The sequence below is a fragment of the Abramis brama genome (genome assembly GCF_963993115.1).
Source record: "Abramis brama genome assembly, chromosome: 11".
Lineage (NCBI taxonomy): Eukaryota > Metazoa > Chordata > Actinopteri > Cypriniformes > Leuciscidae > Abramis > Abramis brama.
Window position 1 is genome coordinate 31408998 of NC_139973.1, and position 17183 is coordinate 31426180.

General features: G+C 37.5%; 1 protein-coding gene across 2 annotated transcripts in view; it reads left to right on the forward strand.

Moving 5' to 3' along the window:
- The window catches only part of tgfbrap1 (transforming growth factor, beta receptor associated protein 1), a 37611-nt gene that overhangs the window by 10782 nt on the left and 9646 nt on the right, over nt 1–17183 (forward strand). For both annotated transcript variants that reach the window (XM_084127894.1, XM_084127895.1), the window contains exons 3-7: nt 7107–7301; nt 14672–14826; nt 14920–15002; nt 16295–16636; nt 16933–16990. In XM_084127894.1, coding sequence (XP_083984020.1) covers nt 7107–7301; nt 14672–14826; nt 14920–15002; nt 16295–16636; nt 16933–16990 — 833 coding nt within the window. The remainder of the gene's footprint in view (nt 1–7106; nt 7302–14671; nt 14827–14919; nt 15003–16294; nt 16637–16932; nt 16991–17183) is intronic.

Here is a 17183-nt window from a genome sequence, read left to right on the forward strand (position 1 = left end):
AGAGGTTCAGAGAATATGAGCTAGATTAGCCAATAGGTGGCGCTACAGTGCAAAAAACAAAAAAATTGCATATTTTTGCTTAAATCTCATCAACCCTTTGTCAGAGACTCAAGTGTCTTATATCTTTGGAATCCTTGGGTCAAGCCGAACAAAAAAGGCCTCAAGGATTTCATTTCCGGTATGCAAATTTTTCCGCCATTTTGGATTTTGTCCAAAACCTACTTTTGCGAACTAGTCCCTGGTTTTTCGCCCGATCGGAACCAAACCAGTGCAGAAATATTCACAGGCGTCTGAATATCAATAATTATCGAAAAAAAGTTAAAATTTCGATCCACGGTTGCTAAGGGGCATCAAAATGTTTGCAGGAGGCGGAGCTAATTATGCGAAAATGGCTATAACTCGTGAACGAAATGAGATATTTTCACCAAACTCGGTACACATATGTATGAGCTCAAGTTGAGGTCACAGTAAAAAAATCGCGGTGATTGGCCTCATGGTGGCGCTATAATATGAAAAAAACATAAAACAGGCTATAACCACCTGACCGTTAGTCCGATTGACTTGAAAATTGGTATGCAGTGTCTTGGTCCAAGGTGCCATGTATGTCTATGAGGACATTGGTGTATCTCGAAAAACATGGCCGCTATCGGCCAATGAAGTTTGAGCACCTATTAGACAAGGTTAACGGAGGCCGATTGGAACAAAACTCAGTGGGCATGTTCGGCTCAAGCCCCTAGAGGTCTGTAAGAATTTTGAAAGAAATCGGCCACTAGTTGGCGCTAACGAGTTTTGTGGCTCTGTAATCACGTGGTGTTACACTTATCGTCACAAAATGCATATCATATGATAGATCTGCTCATGCTGAACAACTTTGCCTCTAGAACCATTGCTGTCAATCAAACAGTTCATTAAATATTCATGAATATGTTAAAAACCTACTTTTGCGAACTAGTCCTAGGTTTTTCGCCCGATCGGAACCAGACCAGTCTAGGACAATTCTCTGGACTCTCTAGATCAATAATTATCAAAAAAAAGTTGAACTTTTGCATTTGGATTGCTGTAATAGGGTCATTTATAAAATGGGCGTGGCAAAATACATTAAAAGCCTATAAATCCTAAACAAAAACTCAGAACTTCACAAAAATTGGTCAGCATATGTGACATAACATCATTAACAAGCATGAAAAATTCTATGGAGATCGGACGATAGGTGGCGCTATAACTGTTAAAAAGCTTTAAAATCATATATTTCCTATGGTAAACTGCCTGTATTGGCTGTAAATGGTCTTTTCCATCTCTGATCATATAATTTTCATATCATAATGTTCAAAACTAGTGCAATACAATTCTCTGGACTCACTAGATCAATAATTGTCAGAAAAAGTTGAACTACTTCATTTGGATAGCTATAATAGGTTCACTTCAAAATCTGGCCTTTACCAAGTGTCCCCGAAAGCCTATATCTCTTTAATCAATGCTCAGACCTTCTTAAAAACAAGTCAGAACGTGTGAAATATCACCCTGAACAAGCATGAAAATTTTCAGACAGATCGGACAAAATTTGCCTCTATAACAGTTAAAAAGGTGAAAATGATATGAATTAATGGCATGTTAAGCCAATAAGTGGTATTTTACTGCCCCCTGCTGTTTAAAATAGTCATTTTCTCATATTGGTATTGGTATCAGCCATGGTAAATCATGATAAATGATGGTGTGTGTGTGTGTGTGTGTGTGTGTGGTACAAATATAACAAAGGTTTTATTTTCCAACATGAAAACAAACATAACAGAGTGCTAGTGCACAAACAATAACCGACAATGATAATGGATGAGAGGGGAATGATGAGGAGGAGCAGGTGATGATGAGGAGGGTGATGAGGAGCAGGTGCAGGTGATGACGACAGATGGTGAATGTGATGAAGACAGAAGGTGAATGTGATGAAGGTGAATGTGACACCAATATCACTGAAACATCTGTGTGTGTGTGTGTGTGTGTGTGTGTGTGTGTGTGTGAGCATTATTGTGTGTAGCATATGTAGCAAGTATGCATTATTGAGTTAACATGGAAACACTGGTTTGCTTTAGTGCAGAAAACTGGTCAAAATCATGAGGTTTAAAGTGAAAGTGAGCCAATAAGTAGTTTTCTACTGCCCTCTGCTGGCCATTCTACTTATTAATTAAATTTTTCCACATGTGCTTGCATTTATACTTGAATACACACTAAAAATCACTTATATAGCAATAACTATTATAACACAATCATATTTTGTCAGTGTTAATCACTTTATTTGCACTGACACTTCAAATAATTGCTAGTAATGTGATAAATCAGGCTAGAAACATGGTAAATCAAAGTAAATAATACTAGATTGTCGTTTATCTCCTGGTAAATAATACTAGAACGTGGTATATCATGGTAAATCATGATTAACTATGCTGTGTGTGTGTGTGTGTGTGTGTGTGTGTGTGTGTGTGTGTGTGTGTGTGTAAGCATGCATTGAGTTAACATGGAAAAACTGGTTTGCTTTAGTGCAGAAAACTGGTTTAAAGTGAAAGTGAGCCAATAAGTGGTCTTCTAGTGCCCTCTGCTGGCCATTCTACTTAATAATGAAATATTTTACATGTGCTTTTGCATTCATACTTGGACACACACTAAAAATCACGTATATAACTAACTATTATAACACAATAATATTTTGTCAGTGTTCATCACCTCATTTGCACTGACACTTCACATAATTGCTAGTAATGTGGTTAATCATGCTAGAAACATTGTAAATCATAGTAAATAATACTGAAATGAGGTGTATCAAGGTAAATCATGCTAGAATCCTAATAAATCATTCTGGAACATGGTATATGATAGTAAATCATGCTAGAATCATATTAAATAATTCTAGAATGTGGCAAATCGTTGTGGGAGGAGCCTATTTTACTCAAATGGCTATAACTCAAGAAGTAAATGAGATATCTTCACCAAACTCAGTACACATGTGTATGGGTTCAATTTGAGGTCACAGTAAACAATTTTATGGAGATCGGACCATAGGTGGCGCTATAACTGTTAAAAAGCTTTAAAACCATATATATCCCATGGCAAATTGCCTGTATTGGCTGTAAATGGTCTTTTCCATCTATTATGTCAGTGGTTACATGCTTGCTAAATAAATCTTAATAACTTTTGATGCTTTTGTGCTTAAATGCCTTAAAGGCCTTAACTGCTTGAACCCCGATAAATGCTGCTTGCAGCTTTAATTATTAGGGGTTCAAGCATGAAATGCTGAAACCCTATTGTAATTGTGCTGATTTTTATTATTATTATTATTATTCCGCCGTAAAACGCATCGTGCAGCCTAAACCGTAAGTGCTAGAGACTTGAAACTTGGCCAGAAGGTAGTACAAAAATCGAGGAGAGGTTCAGAGAATATGAGCTAGATTGGCCAATAGGTGGCGCTACAGTGCAAAAAACAAAAAAATTGCATATTTTTGCTTAAATCTCATCAACCCTTTGTCACAGACTCAAGTGTCTTATATCTTTGGAATCCTTGGGTCAAGCCGAACAAAAAAGGCCTCAAGGATTTCATTTCCGGTATGCAAATTTTTCCGCCATTTTGGATTTTGTCCAAAACCTACTTTTGCGAACTAGTCCCTGGTTTTTCGCCCGATCGGAACCAAACCAGTGCAGAAATATTCACAGGAGTCTGAATATCAATAATTATCGAAAAAAAGTTAAAATTTCGATCCACGGTTGCTAAGGGGCATCAAAACGTTCGCAGGAGGCGGAGCTAATTATACAAAAATGGCTATAACTCGTGAACGAAATGAGATATTTTCACCAAACTCGGTACACATATGTATGAGCTCAAGTTGAGGTCACAGTAAAAAAATCGCGGTGATTGGCCTCATGGTGGCGCTATAATATGAAAAAAACATAAAACAGGCTATAACCACCTGACCATTAGTCCGATTGACTTGAAAATTGGCATGCAGTGTCTTGGTCCAAGGTGCCATGTATGTGTATGAGGACATTGGCGTATCTCGAAAAACATGGCCGCCATCGGCCAATGAATTTTGAGCACCTATTAGACAAGGTTAACGGAGGCCGATCGGAACGAAACTCGATGGGCATGTTCGACTCAAGGCCATAGAGGTCTGTAACAATTTTGAAAGAAATCGGCCACTAGTTGGCGCTAACGAGTTTTACAGCTCTGTAATCACGTGGTGTTACAAATATCCACACAATATGCATATCATTTGATAGATCTCCTCATCCTGAACAACTTTGCCTCAAGGACCATTGCTGTCAATCAAACCGTTCATTAAATATTCGCAAACATGTTAAAAACCTACTTTTGCGAACTAGTCCTAGGTTTTTCGCACGATTGGAACCAGACCAGTCTAGGACAATTCTCTGGACTCTCTAGATCAAAAACTATCAAAAAAAAGTTGAACTTTTGCATTTGGATGGCTGTAATAGGGTCATTTATAAAATGGGCGTAGCAAAATACACTAAAAAGCCTATAAATCCTAAATGAAAACTCAGAACCTCACAAAAATTGGTGAGCATATGTGACATAACATCATTAACAAGCATGCCAAATTTTATGGAGATCGGACTATAGGTGGCGCTATAACTGTTAAAAAGCTTTAAAACCATATATTTCCTATGGTACATTGCCTGTATTGGCTGTAAATGGTCTTTTCCATCTATTATGTCAGTGGTTACATGCTTGCTAAATAAAACCTGATAACTTTTGATGCTTTTGTGCTTAAAAACCCTTAAAGGCCTTAATAGCTTGAACCCCGATAAATGCTGCTTGCAGCTTTAATTATTATTATTATTATTATTTTCCCCTAAAACGCATCGTGCAGACCAAACCGTAAGAGCTGGAACCTTGAAACTTGACCAAATGGTAGTCCTCAATTTGGGGAGAACCTATCAAAGTATGACCCCGATTGGCCCATAGGTGGCGCTATAGCAACCAAAAGCGCGAAACTGCTCATAACTACTAGACCGTATGACGTAGACTCAAGTGTCTTATATCATTGGAAAGCTGGACGCCTGACGAACAAAACGTATATCTCCGATTTCATTTCCGCCATGATAGATTTTCCGCCATTTTGAATTTTGTCAAAAACATACTTTTGCGAACTAGTCCTAGGTTTTTCGCCCGATCGGAACCAAACCAGTGCAGAAATGTTCTCTAGAGTCTGATTATCAAAAACTATCGAAAAAAAGTTGAAATTTCGACTCACGGACGGTAAGGGGCGCCAAAACGTACGTTGTGGGAGGGGCCTATTTTACTAAAATGGCTATAACTCCAGAAGTAAATGAGGTATCTTCACCAAACTTGGTACACATGTGTAAGAGGTCAATCTGAGGTCACAGTAAAAAAACCGCGGCAATTGGCCACATGGTGGCGCTATAACATGAAAAAAACATAAAACAGGCTATAACCACCTGACCATTAGTCCGATTGACTTGAAAATTGGCATGCAGTGTCTTGGTCCAAGGTGCCATGTATGTGTATGAGGACATTGGCGTATCTCGAAAAACATGGCCGCCATCGGCCAATGAATTTTGAGCACCTATTAGACAAGGTTAACGGAGGCCGATCGGAACGAAACTCGATGGGCATGTTCGACTCAAGGCCATAGAGGTCTGTAACAATTTTGAAAGAAATCGGCCACTAGTTGGCGCTAACGAGTTTTACAGCTCTGTAATCACGTGGTGTTACAAATATCCACACAATATGCATATCATTTGATAGATCTCCTCATCCTGAACAACTTTGCCTCAAGGACCATTGCTGTCAATCAAACCGTTCATTAAATATTCGCAAACATGTTAAAAACCTACTTTTGCGAACTAGTCCTAGGTTTTTCGCACGATTGGAACCAGACCAGTCTAGGACAATTCTCTGGACTCTCTAGATCAAAAACTATCAAAAAAAAGTTGAACTTTTGCATTTGGATGGCTGTAATAGGGTCATTTATAAAATGGGCGTAGCAAAATACACTAAAAAGCCTATAAATCCTAAATGAAAACTCAGAACCTCACAAAAATTGGTGAGCATATGTGACATAACATCATTAACAAGCATGCCAAATTTTATGGAGATCGGACTATAGGTGGCGCTATAACTGTTAAAAAGCTTTAAAACCATATATTTCCTATGGTACATTGCCTGTATTGGCTGTAAATGGTCTTTTCCATCTATTATGTCAGTGGTTACATGCTTGCTAAATAAAACCTGATAACTTTTGATGCTTTTGTGCTTAAAAACCCTTAAAGGCCTTAATAGCTTGAACCCTGATAAATGCTGCTTGCAGCTTTAATTATTATTATTATTATTATTATTAATTAGATCATCGAAGGTCAGCAGCAAAGTCATTGGTCAATAAAGTGAGATTAAATACATAAATTATATATATTACTTATTGCAGATTTGCATAGTATTCTGAATTAGCATTTCACTGTTTTATTCATTTTGAGGAATAATCTGTTTTTGTGCAATTGAAATGAGTAAATGCATGCTCGCATTTAGTCTAGAACTACAAATACCCACAACCACCGCCATTCATTACACAGCGCACACAACGCCTCGGAGAGGTGTTAATCAGTAAATGGAAAATTAAAGTAACTTGCGTTACTTATTTGAAAAAGTAACTCAGATATTTTGTTGTAAATTTAAAAGTAGCGCATTACTTTACTCGTTACTTGAAAAAAGTAATTTGATTTACGTAACCCTCGTTACTCGTAATGCGTTACCCCCAACACGGTTGATTGATTGCAGAATGATGGAACTCGTTTCCTGGTTTTGGTCTACAAAAATGTCATCCCTGCAGCACTCTATATAAGACAAGAGTCTGATGAAAATCACTTTTTTGTAAACCTAAATGTTTTGGAGGAAATGACTCCTTATGTGACCCTGAGGAGTATCATAAATTTTCTATGACGAATATCTAGTATTTTTTTGTTTGTGCTTTTTATTATAAGTTCAGCCACAGCCCACCTGAGATATGAAGCTGTCTTCTCTGCTGTGACTGTACTCATGGTGATCATTTGTGATGAGTCATGCATCTCTCTGTATCTTTATCTCTCAGGGATGTTTGCTAATGCAGAAGGCATATCTCAGCGTGCTCCGGTGAGCTGGTCCGAGAGCGTGATCGCGGCGGCTGTGTGTTTCCCGTATGTGGTCGCGCTGGATGAAAGCTTTGTGACCGTTCACAGCATGTTGGACCAGCAGCTCAAACAGACAATGTCATTCAGAGATGGACACCTTCTGCAGGATTTTGAAGGTAAGAGTGTATTCCCATACATTTAGCATTATTTCACCCTTAGGGCCGGTTCACACAGACCGCATTTTTGCTGGTAAAAACACGAGACCTGGGTGAGTGGAACAAATTGTTTTTTTTACAATTGTTACATGTGCCAGACACTGCAAAAGATGCGAGTTCAAACGGTTAAAGACGTCCATCTAGCGTTATGACGTTACATTGCGTATACGTTACGTTAGGCGTTACATTGAAAAGCTATGGAAAAGTAGTGTAGGGCCATGAAATGGAAAAACGTGGCCCCTTACTCTGTATTCACGGTAGAGATGCGCGGTTGGCGGTTACAGCCGCGGACTCCGCGGATAAACCGCGGATCGGGCGGATGACGTGACGAAAAATAATATTTTAATTCAAATCGGGCGGGTGGCGGGCGGTTGAACCAATCAAATGAAAAATATTATGTATACAGCAATCAGCGGATGGCGGGCGGGTGCGGTTTTGAAAATTGGTCAAAACGTTGGTGCGGATGGATGGCGGACGGATGATGAGTTTTGTGATGCGGTTGCGGATGAAATAATAGCCCATCCGCGCATCTCTAATTCACGGTTAAAGAAGAACGTTGTTTGGAATATTAAAGCAATAGTTCAGACATAAATGAAAATTGTCATCATTTACTCACCCTCAAGTTGTTCCAAACCTGTATGAATTTCTGTCTTCTGTTAAAAAAAAAAAAAGCAAAACAAAAGGAAGAATATGGGTAACCAAACATTTGATGGGCCCCATTGACTGAACTATAGTATGAGGAAATAAATACTATGGAAGTCAATGGGGCCCATCAAATGTTTGGTTACTGACATTCTTCAAAATATCTTCTTTTACAGTATGTTCAGCAGAAGAGAGAAATTCATACAGGTTTGTAACAACTTGAGGGTGAGTAGATAATGGCAAGAATTTTTTTGTTTTTGTGGTGAACTATCCCTTTAAGGTACGTTTACCATGCCTATTTTAAGGGGATAATGATTTCTTCCTTCATAGCACCTCAGAAAAACGTAGTCATGGTAATGACATATTTTAATTGAAGGGCTAAAAGTACAGTCTGTTTAATATGTTGTACTGTTGGTACTGGTGACGTTTAGGTAGTGGTGGAAAGAGTACTAAAAACTGTACTTAAGTAAAAGTATTGCTACTTAAGAAATAATTTACTTGAGTACAAGTAGAAGTACTGGAAAATAATATGACTCAAGTAAGAGTAAATGCGTAGTTTGCTGAAAAACTACTCGCGTTACTACGTTACAAAGTACTTTAGTATATTTTTCTATTTTTATCTAAAATAAGGCGATGTCAGCAATATGGAGCGCAAAACACTCTCATGTAATTTCTGTTTCATTCATACTGGAAGCAAGAGGGCACCCTTATAGGAAACCCCTTATATGGGCATCAGATATCCCTACAGCTGAATAACATGCAGATACAGACAGTCGTTTTGACTAATGAAAAATGAAGACAATAAACACGATTGCAATGATCTGTGTTATTTAAGCCATCTCAGGTATTGTCATAAGAATGATGTATATCTATAATGCAACGCTAATCGACATGGCCTGTATCAGAGTATATATCATTTTTATAAAATTAAATATTTTCTGTCTCACTCTTAAGAAGCAACATGGGACCACTGAAGCAAGTTATTTTAAACACGACTGACGTGTGTTTGTGTATATATAGTGATTTTGGAGCAAAACATTATATTAATCTCATAAATTGTTGTGTTTGACACTATGCTAAGCAAACATATCAGCTATCCCTGTTGCTAAGAGCGATTGTTTCATTACTAATTTTGAAAAGTCCACGTAAGATCATTTTAAGGTTTTTTTTTTTAAAAGGGCAAAAACACAGAAGGGTGAGAGGTCTGATCAAAGAATTGAGGGATTAAAACAGTATGAATAGAAAAGTGCCAGTAAAAAAAATAAAGTGGGGTACGGGTTAATATGTTAAAGGGGTCATATAATGCCATTTTTGTACAAGTTATTATGATTCTTTAGGGTCTAAATGAAAAGTTTGTAATACAAACTATAAAAAAAATTCTCATTAGTATTGCAAGAAAACACTCATTTTACCTGGTCAAAAACAGCTCTGTTTTCAGCACGCTGTTTAAGTGCATGTGTCTTTAAATGATAATGAGCTTTGCTCACCCCGCCCCTCTGTTCTGTGCGTACACAGTTTGTAATAACACAATAACCATAACGCGTTGTTCATTATAAACTTGGGATTATATTTAATTATATTGAGAACGTTGTACATAGAAAACATGCCGTAATGTACCCTGAGTGTAAACCTTAGCCGCATTCATCGTGAAGCATGCAAGCGATTTGCAAAGATTAATATAAAGGTTAATAAAACGTTACATTCACTTCTTCTGGAGGTGCAGCTGGAACACGAATAGTTGGTACCGATCCTTTTTCAGGAGCAGCTTCTTAGCAAAACCAGCTTTATACTGACCCTCGTTTATAAAGCAGTCTGGTGAGAAATGATTTGCGCAAACATGAAAGCATTGACGTTGATCGTGGGGAATATTCCCTTCGAAAACAAAACTCAGCCACTGCGTCTTCAGCGGTTCGGATTTAGGAACATCAAAATGACTGCTGTGTTCATTATTACACCCAAGAACAGAACACCACAATCGCTTAGACGCCATTTTGCTCCAGCGTATCAACAATGTCCGCGTGGACTATGATGACAGCTCGCTCAGGGCGGGTCTGTGTTGAAACGCTGCTGTCAATTAACAATCGTGGGAGGGGCGTCTGACCGTGTGACGTCACACGGTCAGACGGCTCGATTTGAGACGGGAAAACATATAAGGAGATTAAAAAAAGACCACTGGATGGATTTTTATCATTTTATGATGGTTGTGTACAGGCACTGCCAACACACATTTCAGTACAATCAACTTGTAAAAGTGCATGTACCATTATATGACCCCTTTAAATAAAATGTTTTTTTTTCATTCTACCGAAAAGAGCCCACTGTTGCCATAGCAACGAGCTACACTTTTACGTGCATCTGATTGACAGATAATTCATTCATTCTTATTTCACTGCTGTTTCTAATGTTGAGTGTATTCCAGCTTCGTACAAAGTTTGCTTCGTACATTTAGTTTAACTGCATTGTTAAAGAGGTTCAACTGAATTGTGTGTGTGCATTTTAGTCACTTAACTTGCATTAGATTGTTCTTGCTCCATCCATGCAATAACTGCGTCCTTGTATGAGCCGAGTTTTCTATTTACTTCAACTGCTCAGTGCTCTGGTAATATCAATGGTATGAACCATTTCAGTTTAAAATCAGAGCCACATAAAATTTAATCCATAATGTTGCTCATTAGTTATGGCCACAATCTGTCAGAAATAACACACCTCCTGTACTGAAGTAGATTCTACAAAAAAAATATTAAAGGGCACCTATTATGCCCCTTTTCACAAGATGTAAAATAAGTATTTGATGTCCCCAGAGTGTGTATGTGAAATTTTAGTTCAAAATGCCCAACAGATAATTTTTTACAGCATGTTTTAATGGTCACTTTTTGGGGCTGAGAAAAATGCACCGTTTTAGTGTGTGTCCCTTTCAATGTAAATGAGCTGCTGCTGCCGCACAGAGGGCGGAGCCTCATGAGCTCACGCTCAGGACAATCTCATCTGATAATATCAAAACAGAACCTCTCTGTAGTGGTGTTCATTTCGACCCGGAGTCGGACAATAATGCCCACAGAGCCAGAGAATATATGCTGCATGGAGATAGAACAGGTATAGTTTAGTTTAATTACGGTTAAAACTTATTTTTCATCTTGCTTTTATCCACTATTAGTACAAGCCTGTTGTAGCAGACCGTCTCCGAATGATGAGTTTATTATACATCACACAAAAGATGAAGCGTCAGTTTTACTCCAGAAAATCACCGTAAGAGCTGCATAAACAGTATAAGAAGTGCGCATTAAAGTCTTATCCATAAACTCTCTCTCTCCCTTTCATTATCATCAACATACACAGTGAATTACACAAAAACAATCGTTACAACTAACAGTAAATAAATATATACAGACTTTATGCCTTTTCAGTGGGTGCTTAAAAAACTGGTCAACTTTATATCCGTAATACAACTCTGACGAACTGTAATAAAGTGCGCCTTCTCCCTTCCATTACTGCCGTGATCAGTAAGGTTAGGCCTATCGCTATGGGAGACTGTAAGCTGGATCTCGAACAGTTTGTACAGATCCATCTAAAAACGAGAGTAAATGACGACTGTTCACTATGTTCATTCTTACCAGTGTTGGGGGTAATTCATTACAAGTAACTTGAATTACGTAATCAGATTACTTTTTCAAGTAACTAGTAAAGTAACGCATTACTTTTCAAATTTACAACAAAATATCTGAGTTACTTTTTCAAATGAGTAACACAAGTTACTTTGTTTTCCCGTTTATTGACTGCCAGCTCTCTTGTCCCAATGTTGAGACAAATGGAAGTGCTGAGGCGTTGTGTGTAAACATGATGGTTATTGTAGTTCTAGACTAAATGTGAGAAGGCATTTACTCATCTCACTTGCACAAAAAAATTCAACATTCCTTAAAATGAATAAAATCAGTGAAATGCAGAGTAAGAATATTATGCAAACATGCAATAGCCTAACTAGATATGATAAATAAAACATACATTTTTATGCATTTAATCTCACTTTATTGACCAATGTACCTGCTTCTGACCTTTTGATGATTCAGTTAAACCATAAGCAAAAATAACTATAGATTTTTTTTATTGGCAAAGTGTTAAACTTTTTTTCTCCTGCATCTATTCTTCTGTTATCCAGAACAGCTGAAAGGTTTGTTTGACCGGCGTCCTCTACTGTACACGCGTGAATCTGCATTTCCTTCAGCCTGAGGCTTTTATATTTCACTTTTGGTGTGAAAGGGTCTTTACATTTGCCCCAAAAATCTAACTTTTTTTGTAATAAAAAAACTAAAAAACTTTTCTAAAAAAGTAACTAAGTAACGCAATTAGTTTTGTTTTTTTAAAGGGATAGTTCACCCAAAAATGAAAATGCTGTCATCATTTACTCTTCCTCAAGTTGTTCCAAACCTGTATGACTTTCTTCTGCTGAACACAAAAGAAGATATTTTAAAGAAGGTTGGTAATTAAACAGTTGCTGGTCCCCATTGACTTCCATAGTATTTTTTTTTCCTACTATGAAAGTCAATGGGGTCCATCAGTCGTTTGGTTACCGACTTTCTTCAAAATATCTTCTTTTGTGTTCAGCAGAAGAAAGAAAGTCATACAGGTTTGGAACAACTTGAGGAAGAGTAAATGATGACAGCATTTTCATTTTTGGGTGAACTATCCCTTTAAGGGAGTAACGCAATATTGTAATGCATTACTTTTCAAAGTAACTTTCCCCAACACTGATTCTTACAACCAACAATAAAACACCTCAATCGCTAAGGAGACATTCTTGTCTACAGCTGCTCCGGCGTCGAAATAATGGCGGACTGTGTTTAGCTCACTCAGGGCGGGTCTATGCTAAAACTGCAGTGTCAGTCAACAGTTGTGGGTGGGGCTTGTGCAAAAGTATGTCACATTGCCTCGAATCTGAGAACGGGTTGTTCTGAAACAGTGCTTATGATTTATGTTCAAACATACAATTTTGCATAATAGGTGCCCTTTAATTCCCACTAATTAGTCAAATGAATAGATGTAAATGTTTAATCAGTTAGCTTAAAAAAATAAAATAATAATAATACAAAAATAATAATTTCTAATTGAAGATTTCTTCATTGAAATACACATTCATCCAATATTGATTAGCAGATTAGCAAATGAGACTGTCATTCTCAATCTCAGTTGTGATCCGACTGAATCAGTCAGACAACTCATTTCCACACTGAATCTGCTCGCATCTGACTCACTCGGTGAGCGGAGAACTTATTTTTGAAAGCAATGTTAAAGATGAAAATTTGTAAGGTTAGTAAAACTTAATTCAGTACGACTGATTTAATTGTTTATAGAATAACATTTAGTTAAAGATAGAAATCCACAACATAGTTTCAGAACAAACTTCTGTAGGATAAACAGTAAAGAAGCAGCTGAAAAATCTATATAAATAAAGATCACCGGTGTCTTAGTTGGTATTCCTTTAGATTGCTTGTGCTGCAGTCTAGTATTTACAAATATTGATTTCTCTGAAGTGCTGAGGTAAATTTCCCTACAAAGCAGCAGGGAAATTTTCTCCTGTCAAGTCTTGCTAAAGCTTGATAGTGCTTGAATCGGGAGGGCGAAAACCAGACACATTCACATTTAATAAAGCAAGCAGTGCAGAGAATGTAGTGAAGGCAATTTATTTAGGAGCATCTGATATAATGTGTTATGACAAGCTCGGATCAGGTCAGTCACCATACGTCCCGTGTCAAAAACTCATTATTGTGCAGATCACAAGCTTGATTATTTTTCAGCGGTTTAATCACCATCAGTCGTTACATTCTCATGTCTTATGAATGTGCTGTTCTTTATGCCAAAGCATTTATTTCCATGAATGTGGCTTTATTTCCATGGATGTGAAATTGGTGTTTTATGTAAACACATGTTATCCATTTTACGTCCCTCAACGTTCCCCATTGCATTGCAACTCTGTGGAATTAAAGGGTTAGTTCACCCAAAAATGAAAATTACCCCATGATTTACTCACCCTCAAGACATCCTAGGAGTTTATGACATTCTTAGGGTGTGGACATCATAGGATGTGCGAGTAGCGTAAGCTTTGACGCCTCTCGCGGTTCAAACAAACAGGGCTGGGCAACAAACTCAAGCTCCTCCGACATTTCTCTTTAAAAATTCTCGTTTTAGACTTAATTCGTGAATGGTGTTTTGTTTTGCTCTATCCTCTGCACTCCCGCGTTTGTCAATGCGTCATGCGTCAGGTCAAGGGTCACTCTTTCGTCGTAAATCGATGCGTACGGCCGTCTCGTTTTAAATAGGAATATTTTTCTTACACGAACGCATCGCTTCACTTCAGAAGGCCTTTATTAACACCCCAGAGATGTGTGGACCACTTGTAACATGAATGGATGCACTTTGATGGACTTCAAAACATAAATGGCCATTCACTGGCATTATAAAGCTTGGAAGAGCCAGGACATATTTTTTATATAACTCTGATTGTATTCGTCTGAAAGAAGAATGTCATATACACCTAGGATGGCTTGAGGGTGAGTAAATCATGGGCTAATTTTCATTTTTGGGTGAACTATCCCTTTAAGTAGCATTTACAGCGTTCAAGTAGTGTGGTGCTCAAAGAGCAGAACACACAATGAATGTATTTTTGTCAATTTTATAAAAAGCCTCTAATTTCTCAGGTAAGGTGGTGTTGGCCTCATCAAAAGCGGTGTATATGCTGGTGCCTCTCCCTCTGGAGCGTCAGATCCAAGACCTGTTGGCAAGCCATCGAGTCGAGGAAGCCCTGACCCTCACCGAGGCCGCACAGAGAAACATTCCCAAAGAGAAATATCAGGTACGCCGAGCCGTTCTGACTGGTAAGATACAAGAGTATTTCTCTCAATGGAGAAAGGATTTTAATTGATGATTTTCTCTTTTTATGTTGTAGATATTGCACAAAAGAATTCTCCAGCAAGCAGGATTCATCCAATTTGGCCAGCTTCAGTTTTTAGAAGCGAAAGAGCATTTTAGGTGAAGTACATCATTTTGTCATGCAATTAATACTGTTAATTGCTGCTCAGGCCCAGATGTTTCAGAGGATGACTGAATGGAGTTAATTAACGTCTTTGCTAACTGCTTCTTATCCCTCTGTGCACCTGACCCTAATCGCCGTATGCTAATGGATGGAGAACAGAAACTTGTCTAATAGCTGAATAAATAGCTGACGTAAATATCAGTGGATTCACCATGTTGAATTCGGCATGTATTTTAAGTTGCTACATCTGTCATACGGCATGAACTATTAACCCATTTGAATCACAGATTGCAAGTATTACTGTAATATTTCAGATGACAAGGAGAAGATACATCTGGAATAATTCACTATGTAAAAACATAGCCTTATCTTTAAAACCTTATCTTCAAAAACTGAGCAAATGGACAGTTGCCACCAGTGTTATTTTACTATATAGTATTTGTTAACATTTTTAATGAGCTTTTAAATTTAAGTTTGTTTTTGTAATTTTATGATGCACTTTTGTGAATTTTATTATTTTCTTTTTTATATACATTTTTAGTTGTCATTTGTTATGGAAAAAAAAATGTAAAAGATAATTGCAACTTTTTATCTCACAATTCTGGCTTTTTTTCCTCATAATTGCGTGTTTACATCTTGCAATTCCAAAAAACAAATTCTCAGAATTGTGAGATATAAACTTGCAATTGTGACTTTATTGCTCGCAGTTATGAGGTTATATTTCGCAATTCTGACTTTCTCGCAGTTACAAGTTTATATCTCGCAATTATAACCTTTTCTCACAATTAAGAGTTTATATCCCTCAATTTTGACTTATTTTCTCAGAATTGTGAGATATAAAAACATTTAAAAAAATAACTGCTGTGAGTAATGAATTCTGAATTCTGAGGGGAAAAAGTCTGACATTCTTACAAATGCGTGCAATTCTGATATCGTGCATTTTCTTACCTTTTTTATTTTTTTATTCTGTGGTGGAAACAAGCTTCCATACATTGTAGTACTTCAGCTTAAACTTATTTTATTTCATGTAGTTGCCATGGCAACATTTCTAATTTTTGTTTTAAGTGTTTCATCTTATTTTTATTTTATTGCAATTAACAAAAACAATTTTAATACTTTTAGTTTTAATTAACAGTAACAACACAGGATTCCACTGTAGTGTTCATTTTATTTTAATGTGGCTGGAATTGTTTTTTTTTTGTTATAATAATACAGCAAAATAAACTTTAACAAAATAAAAACCTTGTTATAATAATAATAATGTTGCTTTATCTAATGCCCATCACAGGAAGGGACAGCTGGATGTGCGGGAGCTGATCTCTCTTTATCCGCTGCTCCTGCCCGCTTCTTCTTCTTTCACACGTTGCCATCCACCACTTCATGAATTTGCTGACCTGAACCACCTGACGCAGGGGGACCAGGAGAAGGTACAGCGCTTCAAATGTTTTCTCATCAGCTACCTACACGAGGTGCGCAGCAGCGACAGCGCTAATGGTTTCCGTGAAGACGTAGATACGGCGTTGCTAAAGCTGTACGCAGAGACCGGCCACGAGAGTCTTCTGGACTTGCTGGCCTCTGATAACGCCTGTCTTCTGGCAGACAGCGCCCCCTGGCTGGAGAAGCATCACAAGTGGGTACTCGCTTTTGTATTTCTTTGAGTAGCCATTGATAAAGTTTTGATGGTTTATTTTTGCAAGAAAGCTAAGAGTGCAAAAGATGAAGCTTCACGTTTTGTAGTATTTTGGTTGTTGTCTTATAAACCATTATGATGCTTTAATCATCAATGCCCTCTGTCCTTTTATTCACAGCAGTTGTCATGGCAGTACATTACTTTTTTAAAACTTAAATAAATGACCGTGTTTAAATAACTTGCGGCATTCCTTAATGTGTGTGATTTGACTGTTAATGGTGTTTCTGTTTGTTCAGGTATTATGCTCTTGGACTTCTATATCACTACAACGGTCAGGATCCTGCTGCTTTACAGGTGGGATCTAATTGAACATTCTGATTGTGGTGACAAGCTAGGAAAAGTTTGCTGGCAATTTTAAAAGCATTTTCCGAATTAAAATACAATTTAAGCTCTGCTGACATCCTCTTTGGCATTCTGTTGGTTACCACAGAAAAATATTTGGATTCATCCTGCAGTTTGGAAAAAAAAATTGAAGTCTAACAGGCAA